Genomic DNA, 27,464 nt, shown 5'->3' on the forward strand with positions numbered 1-27,464 from the left:
GTACATTATTTGTTATTTTAGTGTTCTTTTATGACATGAAATCCACCTCAGCCCTTAGGACTCGGGTACTGGCGCTGGGACGACTTGTTATCGTACGGGTCTGTAACTGCACCTGACCACTCTGAGGAGGCCTGGCTCATCCCCAAATGGCAAAACTCATTAATTGAACACGTTTTCATTGACATTGATTTCTTTATTAATTCCTCGTGTCACATCATCACCTGAGGATGTGTCATGGAGTGCAGCCCAAATGGCCCCCTGTGCCCTAAAGAGAGTGACAGCTATGAGCCCTGGTCAAAGGAAGTGTGCTACACTGTAGGGCATATGGTTCTATCCACAAAGGGCCCATTAGATCCCACTGAGCAAACAAAATGGTTGGTTCAAGCTGTTGTCTCCGTATCCTTTATAAAAAACACACACATCTGCACTGCCCTTCGGCGCGTATTCAGACCCCTTCACTTTCTCCACATTTTGTTGTGTTATAGACCTAATGTATAATAGAATACGTTCATTTTACCCATCAATCCACACAGTACCCCCGTGATGACAAAGCGAAAAACATGTATGAAGAAATCTTCAGAAATCTTTATAGTAATTATTTAGACCATTTATTCAGTACTTTGGCAGCGATCACAGCTTTGAATCTTCTTGGCTATGTCCCTGCCTGCGTTTGGGCAGTTTCTGCCATTCTTCCGTAGATCCTCTTTAGCTCTGTCATGTTGGATGGGAATTGCTGGTGAACTGAGGACTTCAGGTCTCATTGAGGATGATCTATTGGTTTTAAGTCTGGGATTTCACTGGGCCACTCAAGGACATTGACATACCTGTTCCATACCAGCGTTGTATTGGCTGTGTGCTTCAAGCTGTTGCCTTGCTGAAAGGTGAATCCTTGCCTCAGTCTGAGGTTCCTGTGCGCAGGATTATCTTCCCTTATCTTCCCTTCCTTCAATCCTGACCAGTCAGCCAGTCGCTGCTGCTGAAAAGCATCCCCATAGCATGAGACTCCCACCACCATGCTTCACTGTAGCAATGGTTTTAGCCAGGTGATGAGTGATGCCTTGTTTTCGTCAGACATAGTGCATGTCTGACATTTGATATTGGTCTCATCAAACCAGGGAGTCCTTCAGACTGCATGTCATATGCCTTTTACTCTGCTGTAGCCCCCGTCTAGCTACTCTACCAAAAAGACATGATTGATGGAGTGATGCATCAATGGTGATGGTTGGTATTCTGCCAGGTTCTCCCATCTCTGCAAAGAAACTCTGACACTCTGTTAGAGTGGCCATTGGGTTCTGGGTCACCTTACCCCGGCTACTTAGTTCGGCCAGTTCTAGGAAGAGTCTACTCTGCTGCGGGGATTTCCGATGCTATAAGCAATTTTTTATAACCTTCCTCAGATCTATACCTCGACACAAAACTCTCTGTGGTCTACAGAGATTTCCTTGGATTCTAAATCATGTCCAATCAATTCAGTTGGCCACAGGTGAACTCCAATCAAGTTTGACAGACATCGCAGTGTTGATTAACTGATACAGGAAGTGTTTATGCTCAATTTGGAGTGTCATGGCAAAGGGTCTGAATACTTGTGTACATGAGCTATTTCAGATTTTCATTTCCAAGAAATTGGCAAAAACATTTCCAGGCAAGTAGACAGACCTCCAGAAAAACTCAGAAGACAGTTGGCCGTCTCATGGACGGGCATCCGACCAGCAGACTTCTAATTGACCAGAACAGGCTGCCAAACTGTCACCAAAGAACCAAGCAGATAGTATGTATTACATCCTGTAATCATTCACTGCTACAGGGAAGGAGCCAGCAGAAGACTGCAGATGCCGTGGTACTTGTAGCTAAGGGGAAAATCTTAATTGCAATTCCTAGATATTTTGGGCCTTGCTTTCCTCTCCACCTTCTCCCTCTCTTCCAACCTTATCACCCAATGGGTTTGTGAGGAAGAAGAGGAGGCAGCGGAGTGAAATCCTTAGCTTTTCACTACAGCGTTAGATGGAATATTACTGACAGATCATGTCTACCCACAGACTGCCGTTTGTAGCACAGTTAAAGAGAAACACATCATTGCGGTCACATTATAACTGCAGTAATTTCTGAGAGTTCTCAAGCCGCCTCTCGCAGTGTTTCCAGAAAGTTCTGTTCGGTTAGCTTGACTGTGTGGTCTGACGGTTCTGATAAGGTTTTATAGCTGTGTGGGCTGATTGTGACATGTACAGGCTGTAGCTGCGAAGGACAGGATCCTCAGCTGTGTTTCGCTTCCCGTGATCTAAAACACATGGACAAACTGGACACTTCTTACTTTAAAAACTCCATGATAAAACTTTAATACCACCAGACAGACGTCAGAAATGTGTGAAAGGTGAATATTGCGGTTTCTGATAAATGAAACAGAAGCGTAATGAAGTGCTCAAAGCTTTTCAAGTTTGCGAAGATATTGACTGTATTGTAGCAAAATAAATAATGCATAATGACATTCAGTCAGTGAAATCCAACATTTTGGTGTGATTTTAGGTATTCCAGTTGAAAATCAAATATCAAAACGAATATTATTAACGGATACATGCCATTTCTTTTTTAAACCACATAGGGCCTTTTTATATAGGTTTTTGTATTATATTCATTGAATAATATACATTTTTGAACATAACAACTCATTAAAATATAGATTACAGGCATATTTGTCAGTTAGCATGAAACTACTTTTTTGCCTTCTAAAGATTCTATTCCCGGCTGAAATATTCCCTCAACTTTAACCATTGTTTAAACCGTCGACCAAAGATATGAAACATTATTATTCATGACTGATGTCATCTAGAATATCCACTTCTGAAATAGCAGCGCAAGGAGCATTTCAGTTGGCCATGGGTCTTCATGGTGATCGCTGATTTTCTATTTCTGTTTCTGTGTTAGCATTTTAAAAATCTATTTACAAGACCATTTATTTTGTAAATAAATGGTCTTGTAAATGTTATTGTTGTAAATGGTCTTGTAAGTAAGCACTTCCTTCTCTGTAGATTGGATCATAGTGTGTCTCTGTGTGATGACTGGACTTGATCCTCTCCGGTCACGGCGCCCACTGTTGTAGTGGCTGGAGAGGCCATAATCTCTCATTGACTTTGGGGCGCTTATCTCTCTGTTGGAGGGGGCCAGGTGTTTCAGGGACATGGTTCCCGGGTCATGGCTGGGTGCAGATTGTAGCCATTCGGGACAGGACAGCCTGTAATAGAGCTGGGACTGACAGGCCTCTTCTTATCTGTGCCAGCCTCCTGTCTGTCTGGGCCACAGCTGAGGGGCAGTAAATACGTTTCGGGGGTACATTCTGAAATAAGGCCTAATAAATCAAACTCTTAGGAATCGGGGCTGTTAGCTGTTGCTCTTGCAGGAACTAGGACTGTAAATGTGTCTTCTGCTAACTTTTCAGCAGCGCAACAGGGTACGTTGATTAAGGAATTTGAAGAGTTCAAGTCTCAGTTTGAGCTCAAGCAGAAGAAAGCGCTACTCGCTATGAAAGTAGGGTAACTTCCTTCACATCTGCTCCCAATGACTTGGCCCGCCAAAACTCGGAGAGGTCACAACAGGGGTATTTCCCTAAAACTGTGGTCCCTAAAATCTCCCTAAAACTGTAGTCCTCTTAACCTGGGCGCCCCGCTACAATGTCTGAGAAACACCACCCTAAAATCCCAATCAAAGCTGTTAGTCTGGTTTTTGGGGTATAATAAGGTACTACGTAACGACTACTGACAGGAATAATCAAGTGGCTCTGGATAAGAATGACTCCAATGTAAATGTCAATGGTTGCATTAGGAAACCACCTAGAAATGACCGTCTGAGGGCCTCTTCCTTAGGTCAAAGGTGAGGAGGTCAAGCTGGGGCTTTGTTGTTTGTGATGGAGGTGATGGCAGTTGGCCCCAGACTGACTACCTCTGGAGGAACACTTTCTGAAGTGTCTTCCAGCTGCAGACAACTGCACACACATACACACACAACCACATACACACACACACAACCACATACACAACCACATACATACACAATCACATACACACACAACCACATACACACATACACACCCACATACACCCACAACCACATACACACACACATACACACACCCACATACACACACACACGAGAGTGAGAATAAAATGCTAGATAGACTTATCATATTTTGCATAATCAGTTCCATAGTGTTTGAATACACACCCACATGTCTCGGGATGAACCGCATTGGATTTTGTGTCAATCACCAGAAAATTGCACGATATGTGCACGCTCTGAACAGAAGCCCTATACGGTTCCTAGATAATTGTCTTTACACTTATGCAAAACTCTGGGGGGGCTCTATCGAATATGTGGTGCTACCTTGGAAGGTGGCGAGCTAAGGATATATGCAGGTTTACACAGCAAAATTCGATGTGTCTCGGAAAATGGAGCTTAATGTGAAAAAGCCCTCAGCACCCTGGCACCCCACCAGAGCCCTGGGAGCCCAGCTTGCAGTGGCTGTTCTCTCTCCTTTCTTTTCTCCCTCTGTCTTTCTGTCCCTCCACACCACTTTCCTTCCTCTCCATCACTGTCTCTGATCCCCCCATTTCTCTCACTCCTCTCCTCCCTCTCTCAACTCCCTCTTCCATCTCTCTCTCTTCCTCCTACCTCTCCTCCCCCTCTCTCTCACACTCCCCCTCCCTCTCTCACCCCCTCCCTCTCTCACCCCCCTCTCTCCCACTCCACCCTCCTTCTCTCTCCTACCCCCCACCCCCCTCGCCTTATCTCTCTTTCTCTTCCTTCGTTAGCTCTCTCTTCAACCTTCCTCTTTTTCTCTCCACCTCCTCTCTCTCTACCCGCTCCCACCTCCTCTCTGTACGGCTCCTCACTCCACCACCTCTCTCTCTACCCCCTCCCTCCCCACCTCCTCTCTGTACGGCTCCTCTCTCCACCTCCTCTCTCTCTACCCCCTCCCTCCCCACCTCCTCTCTGTACGGCTCCTCTCTCCACCTCCTCTCTCTCTACCCCCTCCCTCCCCACCTCCTCTCTGTACGGCTCCTCTCTCCACCTCCTCTCTCTCTACCCCCTCCCTCCCCACCTCCTCTCTGTACGGCTCCTCTCTCCACCTCCTCTCTCTCTACCCCCTCCCACCTCCTCTCTCTCTACCCCCTCCCTCCCCACCTCCTCTCTGTCTCACCATCCCTCCCTCTCTATTTACAGTCATTAGTCTTCTATTCCAGTATAACAATATCCAGCCAGATAGTATGAGTATGGAAGCCTATGAATGGTTTGTGGTGTAAATAAAGAAAGCATTAGATTGTCTGGTAAAAAACTGCGGTGAATTCATGGAAAGCAAACAAATAAACCAGAACAGAGGTTGACGAGAGGTGTGTGTGTGTGTGTCTGTGTGTCTGTGTGTCTGTGTGTGTGTGTGTGTGTGAGGAGAGAGAAAAAGAGCTTGAGGAAGAGGATGAGGAGAAGAGAAGGATGTTGAGGAAGAGGAGGGATGATGTTATTGCTGTTGCAACAAGAGAGTCTCCTGCTCACTCTGCTTCTCTCCTCTCCTTTGTTTTTCTAGAAGTATTCTCTTTGGTCTTTTTGATCTCGTTTCCGGAGCATGTAGAGACCCTTCTAGTTCCTGGTAATGACAAGTGTGAGTTATTGTAGCCTCCTCCACCTTGTGTAACCTTGCAGGGGATAGCACTGATATTTGAAGCCATGTTTTCAGGACCAAGGTCAAAATTGGTGCCAGGTTTTTTGGGATCAGATGCAGCAATGGGTCATGTAAGACAAGTACACACACTCACACACGCTCACACACATCCTGACACAAAAACACACAAACATTAAATTCGAAGGCACATCTGAGTGAAATTATTTAAAAAAATGTGAGGAAATCGCTGCGGTATATTTATAGATTTATCAGATTTAAACTTGAGTATTTTTGCTGGATTTACTGATGTGTCCGGAGACATGTGCCATTAAGAGTATCTGGTAAATGAACATCTGTTGGCACAATGTGGAGAGGAGAAGAAAGGACTAGAAAAGACCGTGGAGGAGAAGAGAAGAGAGGAGAAAATAAGAGAGGGAGTATAAGAGGGGAAATAAGTGAGGAGGTGTTGAGAAGAGGGGAGCAGGGCAGAACAGAGGGGAGGTGGAGAGGTGGGTGGAGGGGAGGCGCTGGGAAAAACGTATTTTGCCGCTCAAAGTCCCAAAGCAACATTAGGGTGGAGCGTTTCATCAAATCTCTGGGAAGAAATCAAAGACTTGGTGGATTCCTTTGATTGCCTCATAAGTCAGGCATTATTCCGTATGGAGCACTGGTCAAATGCAGTGCTCTGAAAAGGATTTCATTCGTGAAGCATCCCTCTTCTTCAAACTTAGGTGTCCTTCACCGAGACACCTTAGTGGCCTTCATAGAGACTTTAGTGTCCTTCACCAAGACACCTTAGTGGCCTTCATAGAGACTTTAGTGTCCTTCACCAAGACACCTTAGTGGCCTTCATAGAGACTTTAGTGACCTTCACAGAGACACCTTAGTGGCCTTCATAGAGACTTTAGTGACCTTCACAGAGACTAGTGACCTTCACAGAGACTTTAGTGACCTTCACAGAGACACCTTAGTGGCCTTCATAGAGACTTTAGTGACCTTCACAGAGACTTTAGTGACCTTCACAGAGACACCTTAGTGGCCTTCACAGAGACTTTAGTGGTCTTCGCAAACACCACCTTAGTGGTAATTACAGAGAACTTTGCGGCCTTCATTGAGGCACCTTACTGGCCTTCACAGAGAGATAGATAGAGTCCCAGACATTGCTAGACAAGGACATTGGAGTAGGTACAAGCTTTAAAGAATGTACAACCAGACTGGATTGAAATATGTGGATCATAAAAAGCATTAATACAGTGTCTGTCCGGGTTAAGGAATAGGGTTAAGGTTCATTTATACATTTTCAATGGTTAATGGTCATCGTCTGTAATAGACTGGGCTGAAATTTGTGGATCATAGGTGCTGCTGTGTTAGAACCAAGTCCTGTCATCTGCCCTTACACCTGACAGCCTCTGTCAGTAGCCTCTGATCACCAACACAGACTAATGGCTCACGGAAAGAGAGTGATGATGATGAGAGCGAGGTGAAGGGGTGATTGAGTTGAGTGCCAGGACTGAGGTGAAAGGGTGTCACCAATCTATCCCTTGGCATAGTCTGGATGTTTGGCATGAAAACGGAACACAAACACACTCCGGCAGACAAGGGCTACAGTATCTAGCAGTTTAATGTCCCATCAGAGCAGAGCTCCAGGAACCATTGTGGAGTCAGTGCATGTGAGTGTATGGGACAAGGCCCAGGTCTGTGAGCAGAGCAGTGGACCACCCTCCCTGTCCATCGCTCCAAAAACAACATCAAAAACATGGCATGTCCTCTTCCCCTCTTCCACTTTCTCCCTGAATATATGGGTTGCATAACCCTAGCAGAGGAGGAACGTATATTTGTATGAGCTTTGTCTAGTGAGTATTCTCATCTCTCCTTTCTTTCTTTCTTTCTTTCTCTGTCTATTCCAATCTGTCTTTCACTTCTTTTCTATCCACACTGTCTCTCATTCACCCTCTTCTCTTTCTGCTCTCTGTCTCCCCCTTGTCTCCCTGCATTGGCTGTCCCAAGAAGTATGTTGTTCAGACAGTGATGTAACTCATTAGTGAGGCAGTTCAGCTCTGGTGGTTAATTGATTCATTAATTGATTTTGTAATTAGTGCTCATTAGAACTGATTACAATCTGACAGAGATTAATGAACTTGTATGCCTACTTTAACTCTAATTTCTTCCCCTCTTTCTCTATCTCAATGAATCTCTCTCTATCTTTCCCTTCTCCTTATCCAAAGTGACTGAGTGTTGAGAGTGAACCGATGAAAACATTTTGGTTGGATATTCTTCATGTGCCGTATGGACCAAAACATATAACATTGTTGACCTTCTGCTCCCCTGTTTCTCCCCAGGTACCCATTCCCTACCGTGTTCAGCTCTTGTAGTAAGAAGGATCTAGTGGCCAGCCTGGAGAAGGGGGTGGGCATGTGTCTCTTCAATATGCCTGAGGTCAAGGTTCTCTACGGGGGGCAGAAGTGTGGCAATGGATACGTGGAGGAAGGGGAGGAGTGTGACTGCGGAGAACTAGAGGTAGGAAGTGGCCTGACAGTGATGAGGGATGACGCAAGGATGGTGGGGGGACTGAGATTATGGGGGTACGGTGGAGGGATGCTTGGAGACTGAGATCATGGGGGTACGGTGGAGGGATGCTTGGAGACTGAGATTATGGGGGTACGGTGGAGGGATGCTTGGAGACTGAGATCATGGGGGTACGGTGGAGGGATGCTTGGAGACTGAGATTATGGGGGTACGGTGGAGGGATGCTTTGAGACTGAGATTATGGGGGTACGGTGGAGGGATGCTTGGAGACTGAGATTATGGGGGTACGGTGGAGGGATGCTTGGAGACTGAGATTATGGGGGTACGGTGGAGGGATGCTTGGAGACTGAGATTATGGGGGTACGGTGGAGGGATGCTTGGAGACTGAGATTATGGGGGTACGGTGGAGGGATGCTTGGAGACTGAGATCATGGGGGTACGGTGGAGGGATGCTTGGAGACTGAGATCATGGGGGTACGGTGGAGGGATGCTTGGAGACTGAGATCATGGGGGTACGGTGGAGGGATGCTTGGAGACTGAGATCATGGGGGTACGGTGGATGGATGCTTGGAGACTGAGATTATGGGGGTACGGTGGAGGGATGCTTGGAGACTGAGATTATGGGGGTACGGTGGAGGGATGCTTGGAGACTGAGATTATGGGGGTACGGTGGAGGGATGCTTGGAGACTGAGATTATGGGGGTACGGTGGAGGGATGCTTGGAGACTGAGATCATGGGGGTACGGTGGAGGGATGCTTGGAGACTGAGATCATGGGGGTACGGTGGAGGGATGCTTGGAGACTGAGATCATGGGGGTACGGTGGATGGATGCTTTGAGACTGAGATTATGGGGGTACGGTGGAGGGATGCTTGGAGACTGAGATTATGGGGGTACGGTGGAGGGATGCTTGGAGACTGAGATTATGGGGGTACGGTGGAGGGATGCTTTGAGACTGAGATTATGGGGGTACGGTGGAGGGATGCTTTGAGACTGAGATTATGGGGGTACGGTGGAGGGATGCTTGGAGACTGAGATTATGGGGGTACGGTGGAGGGATGCTTTGAGACTGAGATTATGGGGGTACGGTGTAGGGATGCTTGGAGACTGAGATTATGGGGGTACGGTGGAGGGATGCTTGGAGACTGAGATTATGGGGGTACGGTGGAGGGATGCTTGGAGACTGAGATTATGGGGGTACGGTGGAGGGATGCTTGGAGACTGAGATCATGGGGGTACGGTGGATGGATGCTTTGAGACTGAGATCATGGGGGTACGGTGTAGGGATGCTTGGAGACTGAGATTATGGGGGTACGGTGGAGGGATGCTTGGAGACTGAGATTATGGGGGTACGGTGGAGGGATGCTTTGAGACTGAGATTATGGGGGTACGGTGGAGGGATGCTTTGAGACTGAGATTATGGGGGTACGGTGGAGGGATGCTTGGAGACTGAGATTATGGGGGTACGGTGGAGGGATGCTTTGAGACTGAGATTATGGGGGTACGGTGTAGGGATGCTTGGAGACTGAGATTATGGGGGTACGGTGGAGGGATGCTTGGAGACTGAGATTATGGGGGTACGGTGGAGGGATGCTTGGAGACTGAGATTATGGGGGTACGGTGGAGGGATGCTTGGGGACTGAGATTATGGGGGTACGGTGGAGGGATGCTTGGAGACTGAGATTATGGGGGTACGGTGGAGGGATGCGGAGAAGTGGAGGTAGGACGTGGACAAGTGGACAGTGATTAGGGTTGATGCAAGGATTGTGGGGAGACTGAGATTATGGGGTTACAGTGGAGGGATGCTTTGAGACTGAGATTATGGAGGGATGCTTTGAGACTGAGATTATGGATGGATGCTTTGGGACTGAGATTAACGAGGGATGATGGAGGGATGCTTTGGGACTGAGATTATGGAGGGATGATGGATGGATGCAGTTGGAATCGGAGGCAGGTGTTCTTTTATGTCCCATTTAACAGTTTTGTTGCAGATCCAGAAAACCCAACTGTTTTATTTTTTAAGAATTGTTTATTTTCTGTAAATGTCACGAGGGCTCAACATATGAATGTAACAGTTCCTAGTTCTTTAGCACATGATCTAAAGTCTCAGACTCAAAAAGTGTGAGAATTGAAAGAAACAACAGATTTTCCGTAGCTGTGCCGTAAGTAAATAAACAAAACGTTACAAAAAAAATCTCTGAAGAAATGTAAACAGAGCTGCATCTGTGCAACAGCTTAGAAATCCCAACTAGCACAATCTCCGGAGAAAAGAAATCTGAAGGATACCGAAGGACTGAATGCTGTCAGTCAACGCTCACTGAGGTATTTAAATGGGGAGAATAGAAGAGCATAAGAATGTGAGGCAGAATAGCCAAGCATTAACAAAAAACGTAGGAAGGAAAACACAGCTGACAGCACTTGCTGTCACTGACTGAATTATTGAAATGTGTTGGCTTCACCGTGCGCATAATCACGATTGCAAACATGTAAACTGTCAGTCAGTTTCTGACGAGAACTTATAGGTTCTATCATGCAGACAAGAATGTATTGGCCGAGTCCAGATGATAAAAACAGAATTGAGAAGCACATATTATCCCAATATCAATACTATTCACATATGAACATTCTGTTTAAGATGTTCACCAGATGCTCCTATCCAGAGCAATTTACAGTGGTAGGTGCATACATTACAGTACGTATTTTTTTCCTACTTTCCAGCCTCGGGAATTAAACCCATAGACCAGGCGTTGCACAAACCAACTGAGCGCCACAGTGATGGCCCATCTCATATTCAGTGCTCTGTATATTCTGAGCCATTTATTTCGTGTTGGGACGTTCAGGTTTCTGCGTTAAGGCACGAAGACAAAATGCAAACCCATATGGCAGAAATATGAGCTTCCCATTGGTGGGATCATTTTGTATGTTCTTTTTAACTGAGTGCAGAAACATTAAAATGGCATCAGAAAGTGTATCTGCCTTTGGGGAAGTACATGAAAATCCCTATCATATTAACCATTAACATATCATGGGGGATGTACTTTGAGTAACTCTTTGTGTCTTCCAGGTAGAATCCATTTGTTCTCAGTCGCACCCATTTGGGTTCCATGTTGAACCTTTTCTATCGCATGAAACAAGGAAATACGTAATGCACATTCACATAGAGAGCTGAACTGGGTTTTGATCCTGCTCGCCCCAGCTCCACTCAACCCTCAGCTCCACTAAGCCCATTTTCCTGTAGCTTTCTACTCCTCTTAGCTATTGAAAGCTTCCAGTTCCACTCATCTCAGATTTTAGCTCTCCTCAAACCTCTTAGATGCCCTCAGCTCTTAGCTCCCCTCAGATGTCCACAATTCTTGGTTCCTCTCAGCTCCCCTCAACCACTCAGCTCCTTTCAACTCCTCATTGGTCCCCTCTGCTCCCCTTAGTGCCTGTCTGCTCCCCTCAGCTCCACTAAGCCCTTAACTCCCCTCAGCGCCTTTCAGCTCAACTAAGCCCTCATATCACCTCAGCACATTTCAGCTCCCTTTAGCTCCCCTAAAGGTTCCAGATCTGCTGAATGGTACAGTGCAGGGTTCCAGATCTGCTGAATGGTACAGTGCAGGGTTCCAGATCTTCTGAGTGGTACAGTGCAGGGTTCCTGATCTTCTGACTGGTACAGTGCAGGGCTCCAGATCTGCTGACTGGTACAGTGCAGGGTTCCAGATCTGCTGAGTGGTACAGTGCAGGGTTCCAGATCTGCTGAGTGGTACAGTGCAGGATTCCAGATCTGCTGAGTGGTACAGTGCAGGGTTCCAGATCTGCTGACTGGTACAGTGCAGGGTTCCAGATCTGCTGAGTGGTACAGTGCAGGGTTCCAGATCTGCTGACTGGTACAGTGCAGGGTTCCAGATCTGCTGACTGGTACAGTGCGGGATTCAAAATCTGCGGTTCAAATAATCCCTAATGTAAACCAGAGGATGTGTTACATCCATGGTGAGGAAGGATTGTTTTCATCAACGGGGACCAGGGATCATGTTGCATGTGGAAGGAGATGTTGAGGCTGGGAAGTACCTCATCCTGGCCGTGTGGTCTCTGCCAGTCAGGGGGAATGTAACATGGCCCATTGGGGCTCTTCCTGTAGTAACATTACAGCTGTGCATGTGGTCTCAGTTGAAATACAATCTGTTTGTTTAGCTTCTAAGTTACAGTATAACCCCACCCACCTTCTCTGTGTCATGTCAGTCACCGCACACTCACTTCTACCTCCTCGCCTTTCTCCTCCCCTTCCCCCTTTGCTCTCCTCTCCTCCAATCCCCCTCCACCAGGAGTGTCTGAACCCTTGCTGCAACGCGACAACCTGCTCCCTGAAGGCAGAGGCGGTGTGTGCCCACGGGCAGTGCTGCCATGAGTGCCAGGTAAGATGTGGCACGGGGCCGGGTTTTAAACCATGGCACCTGGGCTTCAGATCCAAATGGATGTCAGCGCTGCGCTTCGAAATACCCATTCTGCACCACAATCATGATTTTGTGCAAATGAGACCGAAGTCTCAAGTTCAGCGCCCAAAGGTGCAGGGGTTTCCAAAGGTGGTCAGGCCGCGCCTTTTTGACTTGTACCTACGTAGTAGCTAAGCTGAACAGGTTGTGCTCTTGTGTTCCTCTCAGACTTCAAACCCCCATGCCCCTCGAGGCCTCACCCTCCTGGCTGTGTGTCTGTGTGTGTGTCTGTGTGCCTACCTTCCCGTCCGTCCGTCCGTCCGTCTGTCTGTAGCTGAAGCCGGCCGGGACCCCGTGTCGGGATTCCAGCAACTCGTGCGACCTGCCCGAGTTCTGCACCGGCGCCAGCCCTCACTGCCCCGGCAACGTGTACCTGCACGACGGGCACGCCTGTCACAACGTGGACGGGCACTGCTACAACGGGATCTGCCAGACTCACGAGCAGCAGTGCATCACTCTCTGGGGGCAGGGTAAGAGGGGGGGGAGGGGGGAGGGTGCGGGTGAGGAGAGAGGAGGTGAGGAATCGTGGTGAAACAAATAAAGATCAAGAAGCCAAAAGGAGTGAAGCCGGTTGTTAAGTGTCGTTAGTACAGTGTGATGCAATGTGTCATTAGCATCATTCTGTGTTGTGTCATTAATGTGATGTTATCAATCTGATTGTATGTGTCTTTAGTTTGGTTTGATGTTATATATCATAACTGTGGTCTGATGTTATATCTCATTATCCACGTGTGTCTTACAGGAGCTAAGCCTGCGCCGGGGATCTGTTTTGAAAGAGTCAATTCTGCAGGAGATCCCTATGGGAACTGTGGAAAGGATTCCAAGGGATCCTTTGCTAAGTGTGAAGCTCCGTAAGTAAAGGAACAGATAAGGGAACAGATAACAAGACATACCAATCCAAATGAACTGTGACTGAGATTGTCAAACAGAAAATGCCACATATTAGTTTAACTATTTAAATAATGCACAACAATACTTTTACTAGTCTTGGCATTAGTTTTTCTCTGGGGAAACTCTAAGGAAACTCACTGCAATGACATGATCGTATACAATGTCACTAATAACGATATCAATACCATAATATCATTCATAGCAATCCCCATAGGCAATGAGCAAGGTACAGGTCCTCCACAAAGGGAAACAGAACCAAACAGGTGGAGGCATGAATTTCTCGTTCCCCAATTTATTTTAGACCCAGTGTTATGTTAGCAAGCTAGTTATTATTGAGGGGAGTCCACTCACTTTGAGCTAGCAATAGCATTGGCACATTAACATCTGCACCAATTAAAGAATGGTAATATAGAAATGCATGTAGAAGAGAAAAATGCTAAGAAAACAGTGGCGGCCCTAGAATTGAGCCCTGAGGGACCCCTTTTGTGACTCAGTAAGGTTTGGCTACACATTCGCCATAAATGCATGTCTGTCAGTACGATAGTAATGGTAGCATAAGAGTGATGTTTCAGAGAATCTAGGCTCTAGAGTTTGTTGGTAAGTATCTGATGATTCACTATGTCAAAGGTGACATTTATGTCCCGAAGTAAAGGATGTTAGTGTCCCCATAATCTGCTGCCGTCAAATAAATCATGTGCTCTTTTTACCAGGGCTGTCTCTGTGCTCCGTGGTTCACGAAAGCCAGACTGGAACAGGCCAGGGAGAGTGTTTCACTAAGAGCTAGTTGGGTGGTGAATTGAGACCACACTCTGAAACTCCTTTGATAGAAGTGGCAGTTTGGAAATTGGAATTTATTTGCTAAGGGGGTCAGGGTCTAGTTCAGAGTTTTTCAAGGTTGGAGCAATAGAAGCACTTTTCAGGGAATTAGTACCTGAAATAAAAGTAATTTGTGATTATGATTATAGTCGACATAAGAAATGAGAAGTGGGATTTTATGAGTGCTGTGGGAATAGGTTCCAATGGGCTGGTAGTTGACATCATATTTCAGTGACAGATATTGGGGCGGACTGTGGTGAACCTGCAGCTGATAGACTCACTATGAAGCAGAAAGGCAGGTCCTAAACAAGGGGTAGGTTAAAGAATATAGTCGGAACCCTTGGTTTTAAATTGGAACAGTTCATGAAATCTGTACACTGCACACTGGAGGGGGTAAAGGAGGAATTATTTGGCGGTTGAACTCATTTCTTTACAACCATTTGTAGTGAGACCAGCGCAGTGTCTTACGTGTGGTGTTCATTTCCCCACTGTGTGCCGTCTGATGATACGAGAGGACCTGGGCATGCACTGTTAGGTCTGTTTTCTTTCGAGTTTACAAAGCGTCAGCCTTCACGGAACGTCGGCCACTGTCAGCTCATGGTGCGGAGGGTTGAAAATCGATCTCGTGGGTTTTTTATGGGGTCAGTGCTATACCATTATCACTGACATTTCAGGTGAGGTTGAAGATTTAGGGAGTAACTGCACAGTGTTTCAGCAAATGGTCTGGAGATGGTTTTACATTCCGGAATCAATATGCTGGCACTGGGATGGAGACAGTCATGAGAAGGGCCTTGTGGTCAGATCTGGATCAGCCCAAGTCAACTGGGGTCAGGTCATTTACCCACATGCCAGAAGAGCAGGCTAGACCCAAAAAGTGCCCACATTTATGATTTGGGAACATCCATATCTTGACTCTGAACATAACTGCACAGGCAAAAAGTTGTCTGCGTGTTTGCTGAGGAACTCATTAGTGTGTGTTGAAATCACACAAGTAGAATGTACGTTTTCAAAAGAAACACTCAAATGTTTGATTTGAATTGGAATCATTTTTAGTTCTAAGCAACAAGATAATTGCTCTCCCTCCTCTGCAGTGGCCAGCATTGAAATGTTCTGAAAGCCAAAAGGTGGGGCCCTTTTTAGTAGCATGTAATCAATTGGTTGTTGCCAAGTCTCTGTCAAGTACAGGAAATCAATATTTCCATCTGCAATGAAATCAGCTGAACAGAGCTTGGTCACTGAGCGACCTTGTGTTTAGAAGTGCCATATTAGCTAAGGGACCAGTCCACATTAAGGCAAACATAGTATTATCTGCTGTCGTTGGCACTCTGTTTGTGATCAATATTTGCTGATTTTTTTTTGCCAAGGTCCCTGGTTAAACAGGGGATAGTAGAGCAGGCTGAGCCTATAATTGTCTGTCCCGTAGCGGCTGGACACCGGGCCTGGGGTTGGAGCGGGGGATGAAACCCCGCCTGCCAGGTCTGAGCCATCACACAGGGCTGGAGAGGCCAACAACGCTCAGAATACATCACTTCACATTTTAGCTATTTAGGGGACACTCTAAACCAAAACATTTTTTTTATGTAATACAAATTCTCTGGTGAATACTCTAGTGAATACTGTAGAATACACCGATTTTGCTTTGCGGTATAAACCTGAGTATGAAATGTTTGTGAGGGGTCAAGCGTTGTCAAATAAGACCAAGGACCCAGGTGCAGGCTGGGTAAGGAACACGTTGTCCTGACAGACCTCTTTCATAGCAGGACTGTGACCAAACAACAACACGTGAGCACACAGAGAGGAGAGAAAGGGTTTGTCTCCTGAGAAGATTGACAAAATGTTGGTATTTTACATGCACGGCGAAATACGATTGTTGTTCTTTTTTTTAAAAGATTTTCTTTAATTGTCTTTGGATGACAGAAGAGGCATTAAATCACTCATATGTCAGACCCTAATTGCAGTAATTGCAGGGAATTGGACATGCTTTTTTTTCACAGAAACCCTGTTAGACTGAGCCAAAGGCCTGAACTTGGCTACATCCTCTGTCTGTCTGTCTGTCTGTCTGTGCTCGGCTGAACTGGAATTCCACTCTAAATGGGTTTGAGTTATACAATGGTTTCACAAGGGTCCTGACAGACACACAGCAAAATGTCTCTAGCAATCTCTGTAGTCAAGTTGGATAGAAGTCAAGTTATTTGAACAGTGAGGCTACAGTCACAATACCATCTCCCTGAGTGGGAAAAGCCGTTCAAACAGCTGAATGAGTTCCCGGAATAACACATCAAACATTGTTCTAATCTATTGATTAATGGAGTGTTGTATGTTTGCTTGTTGTTGTTTACAGTGATGCAAAATGTGGAAAAATACAGTGTCAAGGAGGGGCCAACCGGCCAGTGATAGGCACAAACGCTGTCTCAATAGAAACCAACATACCCCTCCAGGAGGGGGGGCGCATCCTGTGTCGGGGAACCCACGTATACCTGGGGGACGACATGCCCGACCCTGGCCTCGTCATGGCTGGGACCAAGTGTGGCAATGCCATGGTAAGGGCAGCTGAATATGACCTCCATTTGACCTGGCCCATATTGGCCGTGTCAGTTACCCAGTGGGTCCACCTAACCCTTCCCTGTCTACTGGTCGGTGAGTCGTTAGCGTTATGGTGGAAGCTCCGCCTCCACAAGCTGTCCAGACCCTTCAGATCAGGAGGCGTTATGGAGAGCAGCAGGACCTGCTAGGGAATTCCTCTGCACCACTTTGGTTTCAGACAGCATGAACAATGCAGCGTTGACAGTGGAAAATAACAGTGATGGGGCATTGGGGTGTAGTGACTCAGTGATGGGGTTTTGGGGTGTAGTGACTCAGTGATGGGGTTTTGGGGTGTAGTGACTCAGTGATGGGGCGTTGGGGTGTAGTGACTCAGTGATGGGGCATTGGGGTGTAGTGACTCAGTGATGGGGTTTTGGGGTGTAGTGACTCAGTGATGGGGTTTTGGGGTGTAGTGACTCAGTGATGGGGCGTTGGGGTGTAGTGACTCAGTGATGGGGCGTTGGGGTGTAGTGACTCAGTGATGGGGCGTTGGGGTGTAGTGACTCAGTGATGGGGCGTTGGGGTGTAGTGACTCAGTGATGGGGCGTTGGGGTGTAGTGACTCAGTGATGGGGCGTTGGGGTGTAGTGACTCAGTGATGGGGCATTGGGGTTTAGTGACTCAGAGCTTAACATGGCCTGTCTGTTCTGTGGGTCACGGTACCCGAGTGGTGGATGACAAACAGTGAGGTTTGCTGTGGGGATAATAAACCAGGCCATATTTTGCCCTACTGGTGAAATATGTATAATCATCAAAGAAAACCAATGGTCCAAAACTCAGGTTTTGTTTAAATTATTCTGTAGTTTGTGCCCTTGTGAATAAGTACTGGCCCGGATAAGAACTGGCCCGGGAAACGAGTCAGCAAAATTGGAGCCCAGTAGCGAGGGCTTGATCCTGCGCGAGCAAAAGGCTAGCTGACAGACTCACTCTCCCATTCCAGTCATCATTTTCTTGAATCCAAGGGGCATGAAACAAGGTTCGATATATATCGTTTTTGAGACACGGCTTATTTTAACATATGCCTTTCGTGTTAATGGGTAATTCCTCACAAACACTAGCGAGCCTCTAGGAAATGTCACTGGAGTACTGAGTATGCTGTGTGTTTATAATATGAAAGCCTCAGCATGTATCAAGCCTCAGTATGTATTTCACTCAGCATGTATCAAGCTAACTTTGCTTTCTGCAACCTCAACTTTGAATACGACCTCCAGGACAAACTAGGCAGCAGTGCTCGATGTTTCTCATTGGATATATTACATTACGAAATCAGACTTTTACAATGTAATGTTTGTTTTAGAGAAATACTCCTCTGAATGATTCAGAGCATGAAATATCATATTTGTCTGGGTAAACTGTATTATAAAACATGAAGAAACTAAACTGAATCAACAAATCCCATTTTCGCCCAATCTGGGCACCGGGAGGTTGGCCCAGCTGAGGAGCGAGGAGTGAGCTCGGTCGCGTTATCTTTTCTCTCTCGCTTTCTCTCATCTTCTAGATGTGTCTGAATCGCCAGTGCCAGAACGTCAGTGTCTTTGGGGTGAACGAGTGCTCTGGGAAGTGCAGCGGTCGCGGGGTGAGTACTGTGGAATCTTTTGGACACCTCCTTCACAGGCAGTTTGTCGCAGATTGTTGCACTCCGACAGGCCACCTATTTCTTACCTTACATTTGACCGAAGTCGTTCCCCCAAGCATTGGGTCCTAGGCCAGCTGGTCCCTGAGGTTCACATGCACACTTGAGCACACGTCCTTGTGGGGACCCTACAGATTATTCCTATTCAGTAGCTTAACCCTATACTTAACCCTAAACATGACATGATAAACTTCCCCTGTAACCTAACTTTTAAACCACTAACCCTAACTCAAACCCTATCCCCAAATGTAATTTGCACCTGACCACTAACTCATGGGGGGGGGGGTAAAATATTCCTTGTTTTACTATAATAATAAACATAAACAAACACACACAGAAAAGCACACATGCGTGCGCACACACTGAACTGGACGTCTGTGCTGTAACCGTTCCCACGCTCCGCAATCAATCTACCTACAGGGCTTCTGAACAGTTCAATCAGTTAGGTGTAATTGCCTCATTTATGTTCGGCTCTAAGTGCTATTCATCATCGCCTGGCTCCGAGCTCCTCATCCTTGTCATTTCAAAATGCGCTGGACTGTGAAGCCAGCCAGGCCTGGCTTCGTTTGGCCACACCCAGGCAGCAGTGTGAGGAAAAACTGTTTGACTTTGAATATGTGGTCCAGAGTGCTTTATGGATTGTTTTTTTCGTTCTGTTTTGATTTCCCTCTAACGGCAGTTGTCAAATGTCTGTTGCCCTTTTTGAGGTAATATGTGGTGATTTCCTTCACCACGTAATTACTTTAATATGGTAATAAATATCTGGTTTACTAAATCACTAACATGAATAAAAATGTCAAGTGTTTGGCCAACATCCCCTTAACCGTGACTTGGATGAATGCGGACATATGAAAAGAGTTGTTTTACTGAAGCTGTAGACGCTGTCAGGATCCCAAACAAGATCTGATCAAGATGAACCGTTGTGGGTAATAAGAGCTCACCCTAGAACAGGCTTTGGATGTAGCCCTCCAAGATCCAATCAGGATGTTGCCTTTAGGAGATATCACAGGTGCTTTGTATTGCCTCCGTGGAACTCTTCCGACTCCCAACGCTGCATTGACCCATCCAGAGAGAAAGAGAGAGGGAGGGATGGAGAAAGAAAGAGAAAAAGAGTGAAAGAGCATGATAGAGACAGGAAGTAAAACAGACCGACGGAGAGAAAAAGTGCGAGAGGCACAGAAAGAGACAAAGAGAGAAAGAAATGTTAAGGAAAGAGGAAAGGCCTACCAGACTACTCTAGCATGTGGAAACAGTCACACACACACACACAAACACACACACACACACAAATGGGTTGGTGGGTGACAAAGTGTAGAGGAGATTTACTCCATGTGCTACACCACGCCTCAAATGGAGCATGCTCCTGAAAACATCTGTGTCTGGTTGCCATGGCGTCATACGAGTCTGGAGGCAATCTCTTCTTCACAAACTTGACAAATCCCATTTCTGTTACCACCTAACAATACGCCTGGTCTGACTGGCATAAGGAAAACACATGTCTCTTTTTCAGGCATATATTTTTCCATGATTTAAGGCAACTGTTGAATCATCACCACCCATAAATGTTCACTCATGAAGACGTAGTAGGTACGTAGACAGTTAAATGTTGCCATCTGCTAACTTACTGTGTTCTCAGACACGTATCGATTAACTATAGGCTATATACAGTATGTTTCTGTGTAGACCCATTATTCGGTACTTTTCTGAAGTGCTTTTGGAAATGATCACAGCTTAAGTCTCATTGGGTATGTATCTATGAGCTTTGCGAACCGGCATTTGGGCAGTTTCCTCAATTTGTTCTTGTAGATCCTCTCAAGCTCGGTCAGATTTGATGGGGAGCGTTGGTGAACTGCGATCTTCAGGTCTCCCAACAGAAGTTTGGGTTCAAGTCCAGGCTTTGGCGGGGGGGGGGGCACTCGAGGACATTCACTGACTTGTCCTGAAGCCACTTCAGAGTTCTCTCGGTTGTGTTCTTCAGGTCATTGTCATGCTGAAAGATGAGTCTTTGTCCCCAGTCTGAGGTCCTCTGCCCTCTGGTTCTGGTGTTCTCCAAGGACCGCTCTGTATTTTGTTCTGTTCATCCTTCCCTCAATCACGGAAAAGTGACTAGAAAAGCAGGAAACCCTCAGAGGAGCCGGCATTGAGGGCTTGTGTAAATATGTCGGGTTGGTGCCCATGCATCAAGGTTTGGCTGATTTACCTGGTACAACCCAGGTAAAAAAGAAAAGACTACAAAATACTGTCTCTGTCCAATACAGCATGAAATACCTAAATAACATTAAATATATGGTACATATACTGGACCAGTCCAAGGTTTGGACACTCTGTGTACCCTGAAGTGTCTCCAAACCTTTGACAGGTACCGTACATGTGTAAAGTATATAGAAACACATCAGAATCACAATGAGTTTTAACGCCAAGTAAGTTTTACAACAAACTAGGAATTTGTTCTGGTCTGTTAGTGCAGCAAAAAAGTGCAGAAATAAAAACAATAGACTGAGCATTAATAAATTACTAGAAAATATACTAAAATATATGTGAGGAGCAAGAATTGTCCAGTTGAGGTTTGTGTGTGTATGTGGGGAGGGGTTATAGATTTGTCTAGTTGAGGTTTGTGTGTGTGTGTGGGGAGGGGTTATAGATTTGTCCAGTTGAGGGTTGTGTGTGTATGTGGGGAGGGGTTATAGATTTGTCTAGTTGAGGGTTCTGTGTGTATGTGGGGAGGGGTTTTAGATTTGTCCAGTTGAAGGTTCCTAAAAGTGAATGTGTTGCTATGTGTCTGTTGTGTCCAGGTGTGTAACAACAATAAGAACTGCCACTGTGAACCTCACTGGGCTCCTCCGTTCTGTGACAAGGCGGGCTTCGGGGGGAGCGTGGACAGTGGGCCTATGAGGCTGGCAGGTACGGCACTAACCCCCAACGGACCATTGAAACCAACCCAATGACCAATAGAATGTCTTCCGTGGGGTCAGCTGACCCTTTGCTGAACCCCAGAGTCATCACAAAGTGGGCAACTGTTGTTGTGCCCCACTACTCGGGCAAACTCCTGTTTCAAATGCAGGAATGCCAATAAGAGTTGCCAGGAAAATGTAGATATGTCATTGAAGCAACAAAACGAATGTATTACAGTGATTAAAAGGGCTCAGGTGGTAAGGGTTAATCCAGTTTGATTTCAGATTCAGGCAATCCAAGAAGTAGCTTAAAGCGCAAATCCGATGAAATAAGGCAATCGTTTTGTCTGGCTGACCATGAAACGGCAAACACCAAAACACTGTTGTGTCCTTCCCCAGACCACGGCGGCGTGGCGGTTGGGGTTCTGGTGGCGGTACTGCCCTTCCTGGGGGCTGGACTCATCGTCTGTGTCAAGAGGAAAACTCTGGGGGGTCTGCTTTTCACCAACCGGAAGAACGCCATGGAAAAACTCAGGTGCTGACTTGAAATCAGGCTAGCAGGCACAGGATTTGTGGCGTTTGCCGGTACCAGGCTGGACACGGGCGCACGGGCGAATGCAAATTCTATTACAACACTGAAACTCAGACACGAGAACAGAACCAACGTCACATAGGAACAAAAAAGCAAACGACAAGATATGCTAGGAAAGGAGAAACTTAAATAGGGACTGAGATCAGGAGCACAGGTGAGGGTGATAATGACCAACAGGTGTCCGTGCTCCCAATGAGAGGACGTAACCATGATGTGCTCAGGATGTCAGGATGTAACCAAATAATACCCTCAGACTACACCATTTCTGCTTTTCTAATAATTGGACAGCTGCATGAGCTTAGTATCAGTTGGGGTGGGACTGAATTTGTGTAAATGATGACAATGCCCTTTTTGAATAAGAGCTGTATGAAAAGGAATCCTGGAATTTTAAGCTGTTAAGGTAGGATGGAAATGTTGGCCTACTTTGTGACATCACATAGTTGATCTGATTTTAATAGACCAATGACTGTTCATCTGGGAACATAAGTGAGCTCTAAACCACAATAGCCAGTCAGGGGTGCGTTTGTAAATACTTTTATTGAATAAAACATGAGTTAATGTGAAGTTTCGCAAATTAGTAGTTGTGTTAAAACATGATTGTAGGACACTTCAAATGTAATCACGTCTCTTTACATGCAGCACTGTGGTTACGCTGTGAAAAACGTGTTTATTTTCCTTTAAGGGATCCAACAGTCTCGAAACGTGCCACGACTTGACCAACCCAGTGGCTTGGCGTTGAGAAAACCAGTTCCCATCTGAACGGGACTGAAGGTGTTCGGTGGCTTATGTTAATCTGCTGTTGTCTCTACAGGTCAGTAGGAACTAACAGGCCGTCCTGTCCAGCTCAGAGCCCGGCCCAGTCCGTTTACAGGGTGTCTCCACCACGCAAGCCTACCAACCTGCCACAGACACACAACACCGGCATCTTCAAGGTTAATGTCCCTCCCCGGCCTCCACCTGCTACTGCATTCTCTCTCTCTCTCTCTCTCTCTCTCTCTCTCTCTCTACCATTTCGACAAATGATGTTGATAAATACAACAGGCACGCAATTGCGATTTTAGGGATTTTCACACAGACAAATCCAATTGATATTTACCCCAAGATGGTGCGCCAGGCACGGGAGGTAGACAGAACGGCGCAGTGCACTCCGACCCAGACTCATCTATGTCGTTGGAGAGACGGCGGTTACAACAATGCATTGATTTATTGGTGCTTTATTCACCGAGGGAATATTGATGAAGGGAGTCGCTCTGCGGTTGTCTGTTTCTCAAAGCCACAGGCAGGCACTACGAAAACAGCCCTGAGTTACGCTTTGTCCTGAAGCTTCAATTCAGATTTGATATATTCTCTGAAATGGCAAAATCCAGTTCTTTCGCGTCAGCCGAAGCAATGTCTAGGGGATATGACTGAGTGATGTCCGTTCAAACTGAACTGATGAACTGAGTTGATGGAACTGAGGAATGGTAACGACTGCAGGATGTGGATGCGGTGTTCACCTCCGCGTGCCGCCGCTAGGCCCAGAGCGGTCAGGCTAACAGTCAAGCTGTTGTCCATTAGGGAGACGTCCCGTTGCATCTGGTTTTCATTGGGTCCGTTCATTCTGCTCCGCTAAGAGAAGGTGTGTTTTCCCAAATGGCGCCCTGTTCCCCTTATCGTACATTATTATTCACCTGGGAATAGTGTATTTGGAAGGGATGCATTTGGGCCGAGGTGGAAATAAGAGGCTGGAGGATGTGGGTCTGTCTGATGTCAGCAGGGTCCAGGTGAGGTCATTCCCCAGTTGGCATTAGCTGTGTGTCCACCAAGACTGTCAGACATTCGCTAATGGCACCTCCTCTCTCAGTCTGTCTCTCTGTCAGTCTGTCCCTGCCTGTCTCTCTCTCTGTCAGTCTGTCCCTGCCTGTCTCTCTGTCTGTCAGTCTGTCCCTGTCTGTCTCTTTGATATTCCACCTGCATCTGGGGAACGTTGATTGGACTGCAGGGAGGTTTCTGATTTACAACCAGGTTCAGTAAGAGGAGAGGTTTAACATGACAGCTGATGATAGGAAGCAGACATTCATGAGGTTCTGGTTGTGTTCTTGGGTGTGTTCGTCAGCCACCAAATGGAAGAAATCAAGCCCGTAACATGTAGTGATTACCTGAACCCTTTTTTGGGAAATGATGTTTGTGACTGATGTTTCTCTACCCTGTCTCTCCACAGCCTCCTCATCACCTCCTCCCTCCTGGACAACTCTACCCCTCCCCAGGGGTCCCATGCCCCTCCCACAGCCTGTGCCACCTACCCCAGTGCCCCCCTGTTCACCTCAGCCCCCCCATGCCCCTGCCTCTGACACCCACACCTGGTCCAGGACAGCCCAGACCCCCAGCCCCTCCTCCTCATCGGGCCCCGCCTCCACAAACCCAGGCTCCGCCCAGAGGGGCGTCGTTCCGCAGCGCGCCACAGCGCCGTAACTCCTGCAGGATGGTCACGGTGAGTGTGTGTGTGTGCGCGCATGTTAACCACAGTTCATTTACAGGGATGGAAACATTTCAAAGTTTCAACTGTGATTTTTCCTGTTTTCACACACATGACCAGCCTGACATCAGTGCCGCAACGTGTGACACTTGGCCCTCAGTTAATGCAGTGTTGCGCCAGATAAAATGCGCCTCTCATTTTTATACCGACACGCTTGTAGAACGCTGGCACAAATGTGTGTGTGTGTGTGTGTGGGAGGGGCCGAATGCAAGTACCCTGCATTTGATCTGTAACCTTTGACCGGTATGGTTCAGTACCCGATGTGATGTGGCACTGCCCACTCACGGGTGTTAGTCCTGTAAACGTATATTTGCGTTGGCAGCTACGGCCAGACCAGTGAAAGGCCAGATTTATCCTGGGGCTGGCTCCATACAGGCAGCCAGAGAATAAACCGACCACGTAAATAATGAAAATGGCGCCGCAGCACAGTAGAGTATTGTGGCTGGAGAGGAATATTGTGCGGTTGGAGATGGAAGTGGCGTCACGGAGGCACTGCGCTGGGCTTTTACAGCCACTTGTGATCCGCTGAGCTTGGTCATCGTCATGTCGTGAAGATGAACAGTTGAAAGGAGGTTAACAGCAGCAATAATGGAGCCTCTTACTGGGGGATTCTCAGAGGGATTAGGGGATTACCGTGACAGCGGCTTGTCCTTGGGGAGACGGGAGAGGCTGCGCTGATGAAGCCTGCAGATCAAAACACTTGACCTGGCTGTTGACTCTGGGTGCTGAGGTAAGCACAATATAAACCCCATTGTGTATGTACCTCATAAATATGACTGGTACGCTTCTTCTGACACGACGGATCTATATCAGATAGAACCGTCTATACCAAACAGAACCCGTACCCCTGAGTGCTTCCTCTTACTCATATTTCGGTTGGTCTTGACAAACTCCCCAGTTCTAGCCAGTGATGAGCATAAGGTACACTCTGAAAAGAAACATATCTTGGAGTATTCTTCCATTTGAAACTGTGGGGGAACCCCTTTGTTCAAGAAACAATGTCAAAGGATATTGTAAAGGACTTATTATGAATAATTCTTCTTAAACAAATTTGAATGTCATGCTTGTTTTCTGACTGTATAGATATTCATTCCAGTTGTGAATCTGTGCCAAAGTTGATGCATTTATTAAACCCCTGGGGTTTGCAACATGTGACCCTGGAGGTGGTTAGGGCACGGGAGGCATGTTGGGGTCCATAGACTGTTTCCCCTTAAGAACATTCTCGAACGTTCTTTACCAGACTTTGAAGTTTGTTCGCTCACATTCGGCGTTGAAGACATTAATAATGTGTTTAAAAGACCGTGGGCAGTGTGCCGACAGCGTGGCCCAACCCCAAACCAAACTGCTCACCACTTCTCAACCGGTTGTTCAGTACCATTAAATGTTCCAGAATATCAAAGGTCACTTAATTAACACAGCATAGGTAGTTGAAGTGGTGAGAAAGGATGTGGTGGAAATCAGGAATCCACAATCACAATGGCGCTCACACACAAACACACACACACACTCACACACTCCAGGATCATTAGACTGTGTTAAACCATAATGAGATGCTAACTTCTGTTGTAATTAACAGAAGGTCACTAAGTCAACATTAGAGACCTGGCTACTGAATATCTTCAGGCATCATGCCAGTAAAGCTGCAGTCTGGGATTTTGTATTTTTTTTCCATGGGTGAATGAACATCAATAATTAAAAAAAGGACTTCCAGATCACTGATTGTATCTTTAAAGCCAATGAAAGTAACATGGTGCGTGTGTGGCGAAGACATCGGAGGGCAAAGGGCGGGACACATTCCAGGGTCAGAGGGCAAAGGGCGGGACACAGTCTGGGGTCAGAGGGCAGGATGTAGTCCAGGGTCAGAGGGCGGGATCTATATACATCTACAACCAGTTCTGTTGGAGAAAGGACATTTGAAGTTGTGTGTTTGAAAATATATAAATCAGTGTTTCCTCTCTGGGTCTTGCCTAACCATTCATGTATGGAAGGACTGTAATGCAGAATATAATATCTGACTCATAGTTCGGGTTTTATGTCTGAATATCCTCAGACAGAATCAGACTTTCTATTTGCCTGGATCCAATTTGTCTCCCATTTGATACTTCGTGCTGAATTTTGGACCACGCTCAAATCTCCCCCCCTCACATGACGATACTGGCTGCAAATGTTTAAGATTAGTAGCTGTTTCAAGAGTAGCGTTTGTAGAGAACAAACCTTTGTGATGTAGTTTCCTCTTTCACAGCTCTTTCCTGGCATGGCCAAGGCAGAGGGGAAACATAACCTTAATGCAATCGCTTGACGGATGGCAGGATATTGATATCTCTCAAAGGGTCACAAACATTTTTTAAGGCGAAAACTAAGAAAACTCTCAAAGTCAAACTAGTGAAATGTCTGATATTTCGATTAGCTTGACAAACAGCCCCCCCCCCCACCGGAGGTGAGATGGATTTTCCGGTTCATTCGTTTTGAACAGTATCCACAAAATGTTTTATTTTTTTATATTACTCAAAAAACGTTTTCCTTCCAACAAAACTATCCCCAACCAGTACAGGTTCATTTAAGTGCTTTCTGTTCCATATTTTACTTGTTCATTTTATTTATTTATTGTTTTTACATTTAGTGAAAAGCAGCCAGGGCAGCAGGGTACGTCGGAGACAGACGGTGGGACAAGGAGGCCTGGCATGAAGCGCTCGCCATAATGAGACATCATGCTTTATTGTGTCTAAAAATATCAATGGTGTCCACCTCAAAGCTCTGCCTGGATCAGTGGTAGCTGACACAAACAGGTTACACCCTGAAAAGAAAAAGGTTCCTGGAGCATCCTTTACTTTGCAGGTTTTAAAGATCAATTTAGACAATTTGGTCAAATATGAACAACCTACCCACTCTAAAGGTCTGCCCCA

General features: G+C 46.4%; 1 protein-coding gene across 1 annotated transcript in view; it reads left to right on the forward strand.

Moving 5' to 3' along the window:
* The window catches only part of LOC105009603 (disintegrin and metalloproteinase domain-containing protein 12), a 101,307-nt gene that overhangs the window by 69,406 nt on the left and 4,437 nt on the right, over positions 1-27,464 (forward strand). Inside the window, exons 12-21 of the mRNA XM_029120274.2 lie at positions 7,984-8,161; positions 12,474-12,563; positions 12,916-13,111; positions 13,384-13,492; positions 16,690-16,888; positions 18,429-18,506; positions 21,356-21,464; positions 21,854-21,989; positions 22,858-22,978; positions 24,247-24,516. Of these exons, the coding sequence (XP_028976107.2) occupies positions 7,984-8,161; positions 12,474-12,563; positions 12,916-13,111; positions 13,384-13,492; positions 16,690-16,888; positions 18,429-18,506; positions 21,356-21,464; positions 21,854-21,989; positions 22,858-22,978; positions 24,247-24,516 (1,486 nt within the window). The remainder of the gene's footprint in view (positions 1-7,983; positions 8,162-12,473; positions 12,564-12,915; positions 13,112-13,383; positions 13,493-16,689; positions 16,889-18,428; positions 18,507-21,355; positions 21,465-21,853; positions 21,990-22,857; positions 22,979-24,246; positions 24,517-27,464) is intronic.

This window comes from Esox lucius, chromosome 6 (assembly GCF_011004845.1).
Source record: "Esox lucius isolate fEsoLuc1 chromosome 6, fEsoLuc1.pri, whole genome shotgun sequence".
Lineage (NCBI taxonomy): Eukaryota > Metazoa > Chordata > Actinopteri > Esociformes > Esocidae > Esox > Esox lucius.